At 42.1% G+C, this 13,265-nt stretch overlaps 1 protein-coding gene across 1 annotated transcript; it reads left to right on the top strand.

The window, feature by feature from the left end:
• The first annotated feature begins 1,081 nt into the window (after nt 1-1,081).
• On the top strand, nt 1,082-5,406 carry LOC147454123 (peroxidase P7-like). Its single transcript, XM_086516129.1, has 4 exons — nt 1,082-1,351; nt 3,810-4,001; nt 4,177-4,342; nt 4,847-5,406. The coding sequence occupies exons 1-4, from the start codon at nt 1,118-1,120 to the stop codon at nt 5,257-5,259; spliced, it is 1,005 nt and encodes a 334-aa protein (XP_086372255.1). The 5' UTR covers nt 1,082-1,117; the 3' UTR covers nt 5,260-5,406.
• The last annotated feature ends 7,859 nt before the right edge of the window (nt 5,407-13,265 follow it).

Here is a 13,265-nt window from a genome sequence, read left to right as displayed (position 1 = left end):
TAATATGACAAATTAATTTAATAGTATAGTTTGCAACATTGTGAATTGTCTAAAAGATGCATTTCAGGAGGAGGTGAAATGCATTTCAGGGGTGGTCATGAGAAGCACTTTTTGATTGCAACAAGGGCTTTTCTAGCGAAGACTTACGAACTTTGTCAATGGATGTGACACCGATGCTTGATATAAACAAAACAATGTGCGAGACTTTGCTTTAATGTGTGGGTGCATGTTTTTTTTGCTTGTAGGTGTGTGTGTGTGTGTGTGTGTGTGTGTGTGAGAGAGAGAGAGAGAGCAGAGAGAGAGAGAGAGAGAGAGAGAGAGAGAGAGAGAGAGGTAAGCGTGTCCAAAGTTAGATAGCCCACAAGAAAGAGATACAACATGCGTGTCCAAGTAACACATGGTATATTTTACTTTATTAAAGATAATTCAAAACAAGGGAGTCAACCTTATTGAGGAGAGAGGAGGGCCCAATGGAAGCTTTTTTACCTATGGTATTACCTAAATCTAGAGAGAGGAGATAGAGAGAGGGAGGGGAATGTGTGTGTGCATATGAGAGAATGTGTGGTCCTTGAGAGGGTGTCAAATTATGTATGAGTGGGTGAGGTTTCCACATATGTGGATGTTGTAGGCCTACTACCTACTAGTGGAATTCTCAAGTGGTACATAGTCAACCGTGAATGGGCTTAGCACTTGAGAGTTTTTTTTACCGAAAGAAGAAGCTTTGCATTTGCGTTGCCCTCACTCCAAAGTGACACTTTATAGGTGATCAAAAGTAAGCCAAAGCTTATGTGTGAGAGATAGATGCACCTAGGAAGCCATAGAAGTCTTGGAACACATTCTTGGTCGCAAGAGAGCCGTAGAAGTCTCCATGGTGCACAAATATGGCACATTTTTTGTGCACATTTTTTGGTTGAGCGAACCATGAGTCGTCGGGCCCTCATCTCCACTTTGGGGCATTACTGAGAATATAATGATTATGATCTAGTATTGAACTCTATATAAGCATGCATGGGCTTGCTCTCATTGTAAAAGCCCATGATGTTTTTGAGATTGTAATAGGCCTAGCCATACACTCTTTGTGTGACCCCTCTCTCTCTCTCTCTCTCCCCCCCCCCCAATGCATTCCTTGGCAATGAAGCTTACTTTCACAACATGGATGGCCATTATGGCTACTACATTGATAGTAGTTAGTAATGGTGTAGTACAAGCACAATTGACCTCTAATTTCTACAATAGTTCTTGCCCAAACGTGCAAGCCATTGTGAGGAGTGGCATGCGCTCTGCGGTCCAAAAGGAGGCTAGGATGGCAGCTTCCATTTTACGACTCTTCTTCCATGATTGCTTTGTCCAGGTCTTTATATTTTATAAATCTAATCAACGTCATCCTTTAAAGAAAGTTTATTGGCTACCATGGTAGATTTAGTCTGTGTAATACTTACATCGATCCCTTTTTTTCGTGTGGGCACGCAACGCGGGCTGGGGGGGGGATAGCTTTATTTTGTACCGAAATGGATGGGAAGCCACAAAATTGGATTGGAAACTACATTCATGCAAATTTGAATATGGCACACTCTTGAGACCCTATTGCTATCCCATCTTGGAGACTTCTCCTTGCCTAACGAATGCAGCATAAGCGAGCATTCATATCTGTAGTAGGCTAGCTTCTAAGGGTGCTATAGCTTGTTGACACTGTTGAGAAGTGTGGCTCTAGCTTCTTCTACTTCTTGGGATCATGCTTTTGGTCGTCCTATTGTTTGGATCAAGCAGTTGTTAGCCATTTTATCGGCGTCTTGCACCACCCTCCCTTCTTCATCCATAAGTGTGTTGATGGTTCCCCCATTGTGTTTAGTTTTGATTGCTCTAAAGAGAAATATGCTTGATTGATAGCCTCAATTTGAAGGTAGGTCTCTCTTTATAGAAGTCTTGCCTTCCTTATGTCATTAAGATGATGTTCTTCAAGAGCTGATTTTGCTTTAAGCCACCTCCTGAGGCCACTTCTTTTTTCTTAGCATTTCTACTTCCTTTTAGCTTGCTTACTAGAGAGGGTCTTTGAAAAGATGTTCCCTGACGACTATCTTCTTTGTTGGATATTGGAAGGTGGTCGCAGAAGCTTGGTGGCATATCTTCCTTCATTTCTATAGAGGAGGGGATATAGTCGACTCGATGGGAGCAATAACACCTCTCAAGCCGTGAGTCGTTTGAGAATATTGCAAACTCATGTATGTAAAGCCTGGTGTATTGTTCCATGTCCCAATAGATGACATGTCCACCAAAGCCCATTTCTTGCATAGGCGTTTGTCATTTATCTTTTTTGGAGCCTCCTAGTAGACATGAAGTGTCGGTTCTATCTTTCCCATCCTCTACCATATTGAAGTCTTCTATCAAGCACCAATCACTCTCCACATGGGAGTCTCTAAGAAACACCCACAATTTGGCTCTATTCTTGGCATCATAGGGACCGTACACATTGATGATGTCATAGGCTATCATGCCCGTTAACCTTCACCCCTAAGACTCGCCCAAAAAGGGTGGTTCAAGACCACCTTTAACTCGAGGTATCTATCCACATGGGTGAGGACGCCACTAAATGCATCAAATCCCTCTCCATAGAGCACAGGTCGCTTGCCTATTGCTTGCTTCCTTCTAATGGAGGCATCCAATTGGTGCTCTTGGGTAGCCTAGTAGTTGACATCTTTGGCTTGCCCTGCCTTATCCCAAAACTGTGCATACTTCTTGTGGGTTTTGATGCACTTTACGTTCCAAGATTGGATAGAGAAATCTTCCATCATTGATTGAGGGGTACAAACTCTTATACCTCAAGAAACTCTTCATGTGTAGCCTCTTTTAGAGATTCTTCCTCCATGGGAAGATTCCCAGCTTCAATTTGGGAGTCATCCATCTTCGTTGACAAGAGGTTCTCACGGTTGGCATCCCTTAGAACATGGAAGAGCTTGTCATAGAGAAAGAAATCTTTGGGGTTATCGAGGGGTTTTGCTTTAAGTGCCCAACCTCCCCTGCTTGGGATTTGAATTGCTTGCACTAGACGTTAGAGATTTTCTCATTGAATGGCCGCTTGTTTGATAGTACACTCACAACAGTGGATAGCTCCGTTTCTAATTGAGTTTTTTTAATCTTTGAGCTCCATTATGTTTGAGGATGCAGTGCTTTCTTGGCCACTATTGTTGGAATCCCTACACTAACCACCGGCCCTACAACTTGCATCACCTATGGCTTCACCTTGCAGACCTTCGTCATCATGCACAGAGCTTCGTAGACCTTTACCTCTTGACAATTTCATCAAGCTTTTCTTTAAAATGCCCAAACAATCCTTAGTGTGATGCTTGGCTTGAAGGAATGATAATGTTTTTGCCTTTTTTTTTCCAAGTACTAATGCCCTAATAACTACTCCCTTGAAAACCCTCTCTCTCTCTCTCTCTCTCTCTCTCTCTCTCTCTCTCTCTCTCTCTCTCTCTCTCTCTCTCTCTCACACACACACACACACACACACACACACACACACACACACACACATGCACACACACAATTATACTCTACATTGTTGCTTGATCAAAGTAAGCACTATAATACTTAAACACCAAGATTAATTATAGCTACCCTCCAATATAATTATATCAATTCTATATAGCTTAAGTTTTACTTAGGTGTACTATAGAAAATGTACGTGCTTTTAATTTTGAATGGTAAAGATCAAATTTGATTGGTTTCAAATTTACTAAGGTGTATTATAGAAAATGTATGTGATTGGTGCACAAATTGGTGCTTTACAAGTTGGATAATTGCCTCAACAGGGTTGTGATGCCTCTGTTTTACTTGATGACACCCCAACCATGCAAGGGGAGAAGAATGCCCTCCCCAATGCCAACTCTTTGCGAGGTTTTGATGTGGTGGACACTTTGAAGGCCAATGTCGAGTCTTCTTGCCCTGGAGTAGTTTCATGTGCAGACATACTCGCTTTGGCTTCTCGTGATGCAGTTGTGCTGGTAAGAATGCATTTTTCCAAAACATCAATACAAAGAGGAGCCATGTTTACTTAGAGGCAATCCTATGAGCATACTAGGAAGATGCATAAAAGGTTTCATATTGTAATTGTGTAGAACACCCCTTTCAAAACATATTTGTGTTTATATTAACATCCTTTGTGATGAATACTTGTAGAGTGGAGGACCAACTTGGAATGTTCTATTAGGGAGAAGGGACTCTTTAACAGCAAGTTACTCTGGAGCCAATGCCAATCTTCCCGCTCCATTTGACGACTTGAACACATTGATCAAAAAGTTTCAAGCACAAGGTCTTTCTGTTTCGGATCTTGTAACTTTGTCAGGTATGATTACAGAGAACTCCACACAAATCAAGCTTAACTCATTGATCCTAAAATTTTAGGTAACAAGAGTCCCTCTCTTTGATAAAAGTTGGGTGTGGGCGCGCGCGTGCACGCACATGCATTTGCATATGGTGCACTTGCATTCAAAAGAAAAAATAATTAATATCAATAGGAAGAGCTATAAAAGACCAAGGCTCCAAGCTCTTTATTAGCATAAAATGTTCCTTTTTCATTTTCCACCATGAATAGGATTAATTGGATGAATGCTCTGAGAAGATGAAGCCTTGGTGTTGTAATGAGAGATCTCACAAAACAAAGGTGACAATAATATGTTGCATTGTGAAACACAAGTGATTATTGCACTTACAACTTCACGAGAGCTTTACAAATTAAGTTGTGATCATTTTTTTCAAGATAATTAGATCGCTACAAAATATTCATCATGCCATTAAAAAATTTATGCAACATAGGACTTTATTGATTATTTTTATTTTAATGATGCAGGAGCTCACACTATTGGTCAAGCACGTTGTGTCAACTTTAGAGCAAGACTCTATAACAACGATGGTACTGGGGAACCAGATTCAACTTTGAGCACAACTTACCTCCAGCAACTACAAAGCAATTGCCCCTCTAATGGTAGCGATGATAACTTGGCACCATTAGATCTTCAAACCGCTACGCAATTTGACAATTGCTACTTTAACAACCTTGTCAACCAAAAAGGCCTCCTTGGCTCTGACCAAGAGTTATTCTCTTCAAATGACAGTTCTACAACCCCCATTGTCCAAAAATATGCACAAAGTAGTAGAGGCTTTTTTGCCAATTTCCCTACTTCTATGATATCAATGGGTAACATAAGCCCCCTCACAGGAACCTCTGGCCAAATCCGCACAAACTGCCATGCTATAAATTGACAACTTCCTTCAAGAGTTTCTAACTATCCCTTTTATGTACCAAACATAGCCTAAAAAATTAGTCTAGTGCATTATCAAAAATTTCTTCTAGTGAAATAGTGAAATATGAATGCCATTTTCATAATAACTATTCAAAGCTTTAAGTTACCCATTTCCTATCTACTAGCTTTTATTTGTGTGTGTGTGGACGTGTGTGTGTGTATGCGCGCGCGCGCGTGCGCACCACCCAAAGTTTTTCCAAGGGAGGATGAGGTGAATATACAAACACCTTACATGCTCCTTCTCTTTGAGTAAGAACCACTTCCCATTGAGGTTATGGGCATCAAGGGAGTTGTGGAGTACATGATAAAGATGCACCAAAGCTCTCCACATTTGCTTCCTAGAATTGGATGATAGGCAAGTACAAAAGCTCAAAAGAGTCATAAAAACAAAATATTAAGCTCCAACATCAAGAAGTGGTTTGGAAGATGAAATCCAATGTGCTTGTTTCATAATGCATCTTATGAACCTACAATGAATGGGGCACTAGTGTATCACAATCCCCTTATCTGGAAATCCACACCATAGCGGTGATCCAACTTAGCTCCCACTCCCTTCAATGGGAGACCAATTGTTGAGGCATTGGGGAAGAGTCCCTTGTGTATGCACACAATCCCCTTGAAACTTCAAGAGTTTGTGCATCATGCCTATTTGAGTGGTCATTTTTTATCTCAATCAAGCTTCCTTCCCTTGCACGTTTAGTGTGGACCACTCCCTACATACTTTTCACTTCTAGCCACTTCGTGGATTTTCACTTGCCACACATATCCACAATCTTCAAGTTCAAGAGTCATTGATTATCTCAACATAGTGCAAGCAGCATGTTTAGTTTTGTCCCATAGGTTATATTTGACCTTCACTAAAGATTACTCTTACTCTCTCTCTCTCTCTCTCTCTCTCTCTCTCTCTCTCTCTCTCCTCTTGAATGCCACTTTTGGATACCTACTTAGACTTCAACACCTGGTATCAAAGCTTTATCCTAGGATATGCTAATCCCAAACCAAAACTACCCCTAGTTAGGTCTTCTAGGTCATGATTCCTTATCCTTTTTTCAAGGGTTCACCTTCAAAGATATAAGTGTATCGCATAAGTTTAAAATAAGGGGTATTTTACTTGAAATTTTTTAATAAACCTTGTAGATTATATCTACAAAAGTGGTTTTCTATACATTTCTTGGAAAGATTTTGATAAGTTTTTTAAGAGGAATGAATCATGTTATGACTTCATAGCATGTATGTATAGAGGTCTTCCAGATATGATTTTCTATAGGTGATTCCCTCAAAGGTAGAGTCTCTCCCCATCTCTAGTCAAGTATGTCGTGCAAGCATGCAGTAAGTGAGTTAGTTCACGTTCACTTTCTTGAATTTCTAGATATAGAACCTAGCCTACTTACAAAAACTCCAACATGTTGTAAGTAAAAAACATCTTCAAGATTTCAACACAAGTATAGATTTCTAGAGAGCTAGTAATTGAAGCATAACTTCATTTTGGCTTCATATGATAGGTTTAGGGGGGGTACATTAGAGAACCATTCATGGCATTAGCATGGTAAATAATACTTGAGTACACACATTGAACTAGGGTAGAATATAGACACAAACTTGATTGATTAATTAAGCAGAAGTATGTACAAAGATGCTCATTATATAGAGTTGGTGTATGCATCTTATCTTGCATATGGCATCATGCATGACATCACATAGTGGCCCCAGATCAATCCAACCAACTTGCAAACTCCTGGGTGACCTTTCAAGGCACTTTAGGAGCCCCTTAAATATCTCTAGGCTAGTCCACACTCTCTAGTAATGACACCCATGGGTACCCACACCCCTTAGGTGCATTTTCTATATGCTACAACATGGTCCTATGCCACCTATGCATCCTAGTAGAAAAGGGTTGTTCAACACAAGCGTAGGCTAAAGCCCAAAACCCTAGCAACCCTCCCCTTGGGGTTTAAACTATGAAAATTGACATCACTGACACACTCCAATCCAAGAGCAAAAGAACATCTCTAATCTAGGAGACCATCCCCAATCCAAAAGAAGACAAACTATCTCTACTACAAGAGACACTACACACCTCCCCTCAAACAAATGTGTAAATATTGAGATCAAGCTCATCCAAGCTATCTCCATACAAAATACATTGAGAGGCAAAGGAAAAAATAAAGGCTAGATAATGTAGTCATAGTCGTAGTCACAAGAGACTATAAGGCTATTGCCATCTTATTTGTCTTCATCATCTTTTTCTTCTTCTGCCAAACAGGTTGAACTTTTGGGCCTCAAATTGTTGGTGGTGCTACCTCTATCTTTTTCGAAGCACTTGAAAGGAGGATGGCCCTTCTTCTCGCAAATGCTACAAGTCTTTGATGCTAGGTCATCTTTGGTTATGTACCCTTCTTTGCCACACTTGAAACAAGTTTTATTGCTAGAAATAACTAAAAAGCATCTCTCGTTGAAGTAGAATTCCTCCACTACTTCTTCTCCTTAGAGAGTAAAGAGTTGATCACATCTTGAAAATATGGTGTTGGATCCTTTTCTTCAATGATGGTCACTATTTGGTCAAAGCTAGATGAAAAGGAAGCTAAAAGAACTGCAACGTTATCCTCCTTTTGTACTACACTATTCACGTAAGCCAACTATGTGGTCATGCTTTTAAGGCAATCGACCAAGCTTGGAACATCTTTGTCAAGGTATAGATCTTTCTTTGAGGTCACTTTGCTCTTCTTTTTCCTAGCTCCAAAATTTGTCTCTAGAGCCTCCCATGCAGTCTCACAATCATCAATGAAATGTACATAATTGTCATATAGTGCAATGATCATGATTCCTAACACCTATTCATCTTTAGCTTGGTTTTGTGCGCTCATAGCCCGTGTCTACACGTGTGGTCCATAACTAGATGAGGGATCACTAATCATCGGCTTGACTATTCCCCACAACCTTTTTTCATTAAGTAGCCTTTCAACTTGGTCTACCAAGTGTGAAAGCCCTCTTTGTTAAATTTCCTAATCCCTTTCTCCCCCATTGTGCAAGATCACAGGCGCCTTAGTGTTTGGAGACTCTCTTATGTTGTGCGAAAATGCATTTTATTATTGATACAAAGTAGGGAAGAGAGGGAGAAAGAGTGATAAAAATTTCCTTTTTTTAATGTGAAGCACCTCTTTACCAAGGGTGAAGCCACTCTTCACAAGAGGAAATAGTTGTTTTGAACGTGATTGAAACTCCTTTGAATACTCCTTGTGAGTACTTTGTTGATTGTAAGTCCAACTTTTGCCTTTGCTGTGGGAAAACACCTCTTAATAGAGGATGGAGACACTTCAATGGATGGTAGTGTGAAACTCTTTTAGGCCTTGGGATGAGGGGTTCGGACTGCGGAGTGAGCTCTTAGGTGAGGAGGCTTGGGGAGCTTGATGGTGCCAAATCACCACACGAGAAGGGGGGTCCTACTAGGGCAGACCCAAAAAAAGGATGAGGTTGAGCTTGGTGTGTCAAGTGGCATCTACAATTGCAATTAAAAGGGATGCCTTGAGTGAAGGTTCCATGAGTGAAAGAGACTTAACAACGGATAGGGTCCCAAATCACCCTTTAAGGGGCCCCCTCTCTATCGCTAGAGAGTTATTTGCTTTAGATTGCACAAATACTAATACAATGATCCTAGACGTTGACATGTTGAAGGGATCTTGCTACTAATGGTCGGATCTGATAGGCTAAGGGTTGAAATGCAAAAAATCGAGTGGAACTAATGGGATCTGCAATCATCGAGGCTATAGCTTATTTGCTATGGCCAATGTTGAGGTTGGGACAAAAATTGAAAAATGATGGCTGATATGAGGGATGAATCTAAAAAAGTGGAGTGATTGTTGGATCTACGATGGTACAGTGAGGCTATGGAAAAAATTTGCTAATGCTAGGGCTGATCTTCTGCTGTGGGCTAAAGTGATGCAAAAACATTGGGCTGAATTGATTGGACAGAAAGTGCCATGTCTAAAAACTAAGGTACTACTAATGGGGAAATGCCAAGGTGTTGGTTGCCCATTGGGTGTTGAGGGTACTAAATTTATGATCAATGGGTGACCTTAGGGGTCACTTATATAGGGAATAAATGCTAGATCGGGCAGAGGCTTTGGGGAAACCCCACGACTTGGTATAAAAATGCATGATAAGTGTCACTTAATAATAATTTAAAACTTATTTATAAGAGGTGCTTCATATGCAGATATTACCTAGGTTTGGTACTAATGCAAGTATAGGTGAATACTCCCCAGTGCACCTCCAACTATCTTAAATATTTGCACCTCCGATTGCCTCCTTTGATGACAACATCGGGATCTATCTTTTGGCTTGGCTCTACAATGGGAACACTTGCAAGTACCTTAAGTTGAGCCTCCTCTCACTCAACCTCCTCATCCTTAACTTCTTTATGATCGGTTCTTTTTTGGGTTCTTCCTCGTTACTCTTCTACTTCATCTTCACCTTCTCTCTTTTCACACGTGTAGTGTCGCTCAAAGTCTCTATCACTATGTACAACCACCCCACCCCCCCACCCACTAGCCCTTGCATCCCCTCCCCCAACCCTCTCCCCCGTGCCCCCATCCTCTACTCACCGATGCTTTATGTGCCTCCTTGCCCACCATCTAGCTCGCCCCCCCTTTTTGCAACCCGCCTCCAATCCTTCTCCCTTTGTTGCACTCTCACTGTAGCTTTCCCACCTCCTCTCATCCTTCTCCTACGAAGGGGAGGTGTGTATGTGTGTGTGGGTGTGTGTGTGTGTGTGTTTGCAACATTACCCTCTCCACCAATGCCTTTGCCTTTGGCTTCATAGATAGATGAGGCTCTTGCCTCGCCTTAAAGGACTCAGATAAGTCCCCCTCGCCGACCCGTAGCCCTATAGAGCCTACCATCTGACTTGCTCTCTTGCCACAGAGCAAGCAAGGCTTGCAGCAAAGGTGGAGCTCATTCAAGCCACTTCTATCATCTACAAGATTATCAGCACCCGGCCCAGTAGAGGCAAAGTGCATGATCTCCTCTGGGCTAGCCTTCTCTCAGGGGTGGGAAAGATCATCGACATAAATATCCTAGGGAATGGCTACTATCAACATATCAACTTTGAGACTCTCAAGATGGCAACCAAGGTCATTCTAATGAGCCTGCTGGCCATTCAAGCAGTCAAGGACCATTTTTGGTAGTGATACCATGGTTTTGACCCAGCTTTTGATGTTCTTGTTGAAGAAGAAAATTTACCCATCTCAATCTATTTCCTTGGCCTGAGGAGAGGGTACCTCCCATTGTTGTCCAGGATTGGTTCCAAGATTAAGACCCTCTTGGAGACCATGCACGATAGCTTCAATCGTCTGCCAAGACAACATGTATACCTACAATATGCATTTTGGTTTCAAGACACCCTCTCTCTCTCTCTCTCTCTCTCTCTCTCTCTCTCTCTCTCTCTCTCTCTCTCTCTCTCTCTCTCTCTCTCTCTCTCTCTCTCTCTCTCTCTCTCTCTCTCTCTCTCTCTCTCTCTCTCTCTCTCTCTCTCTCTCTCTCTCTCTCATACACACACAAAGGTAATCCTACTACCTAGGGTAAGTGGTGGATGGTTTTGCTAGAGCATGAAGTACTCTCATACACACACACACACACACACACACACACACAAAGGTAATCCTACTACCTAGGGTAAGTGGTGGATGGTTTTGCTAGAGCATGAAGTACTCAAGACCCCCAAAGTAGTACTTCGTATGTAGCCAAATGGGCCATCTTGCAAAGGCATGTCCTCACAAAAGAACTCGACCCGTACCATAGATTCAGCGTACCAAGGTTGGCCAGGCACAATAGAAAGGGACTCAAAGGTGTGCTGACTAGCACCTCTTTCATGATTGGTGTCCATTTAGTTGATGGTTGGTAGCAAGTTCATGGCTGTTGGCCAAGGCTAGGCTTGCCACACAAGACCCTCTTGGTGTTGGGCATATGAGAGGCCATCAACATTGGGCTCCTATAGGTAACCAATTTGATCTTCTACAATAGGATGTCCCGAGGAGACTCCTTCCACCTTAGCCTCACCATCACCAACTCCCCCTCTGGTTGACTCCAGGACCTATCTCCACAATCCGCTCCTCCTGTCCCTCCCATCTCCCCCACTACACACACAGTCTCATCTCCTAGCCCATCTCATACCCCACTACCGACTCAGGGGACGGGACACTCCTTTGCAACTCAAAGATTTCTTGGCATTGTTTTTTCCATGAGCCGATGGGCTCACAAGGGACAACCCTACCTAAGCATGCCACTATTGGTAGACGCTTCCTCTCTTGTGTCAATCCCTTGAGGGCTGACTAGTTTTGACATTCACATGCGATGGGAATTTTTCCACTATGACTTTACATGTTTCCTTGGCAACCCATCTCCTAACTTTGAAGTAGCTTGTTTCATAGTACAAGTTCTTTTCTTGGTAGCCAGAGTAGAAAATGCCTTGGACACAGGATTGGTTTCTCTTTTCATTGTGTGGCAAAGATCACAAAGAATGGACCATGCATACAATGTTGGATTGTTTCCATGTCTAGGCTCTTGAGTTCTCTCAGCGCATGGGGAACTTGGGAGTGACAAAATTGATACAGGTTCTATGGCCATTGTCCAAGTTCTCTGTGATGCCACCTGATGCACTAGGTTTTACACACATTGTGATATACTTCTTTGCAAACACGTAGAGTGTGACTTGCTATGTATATGTACATGAGGATTTTTGGAGAGGAGGTAGCTTTATGGACTACAAGATACCTATCGCGAGGTCATTTGGATGCGGACTACTCCCCATCTAAGCCAGCCACAAAGATTGCTAGGTTGGCTATTGTGGCATCATTGGTTTTTTTGTTACTAACCCCAAATGGAATGTGCAAGGGCTTCGTGGACCCCAGTTTGTATGCCAAAGGGGTAGACTGAGACAAGAACTTTATGAATGCAGTGTGGGTGGTGTGATAGATATGCTTCAATAGAATCACCTTTGAGAGAGCTCAACTTGGCATTGCGCATTGATCTTGCATGGTCATTATGAGAATTTTTATTCAGTTTTGTTTTTGGCCCTGGAGGCATTCAAGGAGGTGTATGTATGACTGTTGTAGACTTATGGCAATAAGAAATTGTGGGCATAGGTATCATTGTGCCAGGCACGGCCCAATGGGTCACTATGCAAGTTCAAGGTAGACTTGTTGAATTCTTGAACATTTATGCGCCCAACCATACAAGTGCACGGCGGGCTGAGTTCTTGTGACATATTGTGGAGTCATTATAGCATGCAGAGAAGTGGTGCATTGTGGGTGACTCCAATATGCTTGAGGACCCTACGGATGGATTGGAAGTACCCATGCTACTATACATCTGCATTGGTTGCTTGAAAGCTCCCATGTATGACTTTGAGGATTTTGGATGTATGGCATCATGCAGGCTTTGTGAAAGCTTCAAACAACCTCTCTTGATCTTGGTCAAAGCGTAGAGTAGGAGGGGTGAATCTATCCAAGATAGATCTCTTTTATGCTAGTGATCACATATGTGACATGGGCGGTTCAATATGCACTTTGGCAAGGACTACCTTTTTAGATCATGTGCCAATGATTCTTAATTTTTTAGATTTACATGGAGTGGCGGTATCATGCTTTGCATCCCAATGAGGAATCTACTAAATTGAGAGCTTAAAGAGTAGGTTGTGTCACTTTGGATAGTAAGTTTGGACACACCAAGCAACCCTATTGCTCAAGCAGCCACTTGCCTTGTGGAGCTTAGTCATTTCTTCCTCTACAAATCTGCAACCCGCTTGCTTGCAGCATGAGAGGAGGAGAAGTGGCTTCGATGGGGCATTGCTTCTTTGTAACACATGTAGGAATGTCACCCAAGTAGCCCTTGGATGGAGGATTAGATACAATAGGCTGGATAGGATCTAATTATCATTGAGGAGCAGCACCACAAGTTTTCCTTCCATCA

Source organism: Adiantum capillus-veneris, chromosome 7 (assembly GCF_014529385.1).
Source record: "Adiantum capillus-veneris isolate H3 chromosome 7, ASM1452938v2, whole genome shotgun sequence".
NCBI classification, from domain to species: Eukaryota; Viridiplantae; Streptophyta; class Polypodiopsida; order Polypodiales; family Pteridaceae; genus Adiantum; species Adiantum capillus-veneris.
This window is presented reverse-complemented; position numbering and strand designations above follow the sequence as displayed.

Excerpts from the sequence above, each read along its gene's own strand:
- LOC147454123 (XM_086516129.1), top strand. The coding sequence starts at position 1,118 with ATGCATTCCTTGGCAATGAAGCTTACTTTCACAACATGGATGGCCATT. Across the intron at positions 4,002-4,176 it reads CTCGTGATGCAGTTGTGCTG|AGTGGAGGACCAACTTGGAA; the intron begins GTAAGAATGCAT and ends GAATACTTGTAG. Across the intron at positions 4,343-4,846 it reads GGATCTTGTAACTTTGTCAG|GAGCTCACACTATTGGTCAA; the intron begins GTATGATTACAG and ends TTAATGATGCAG.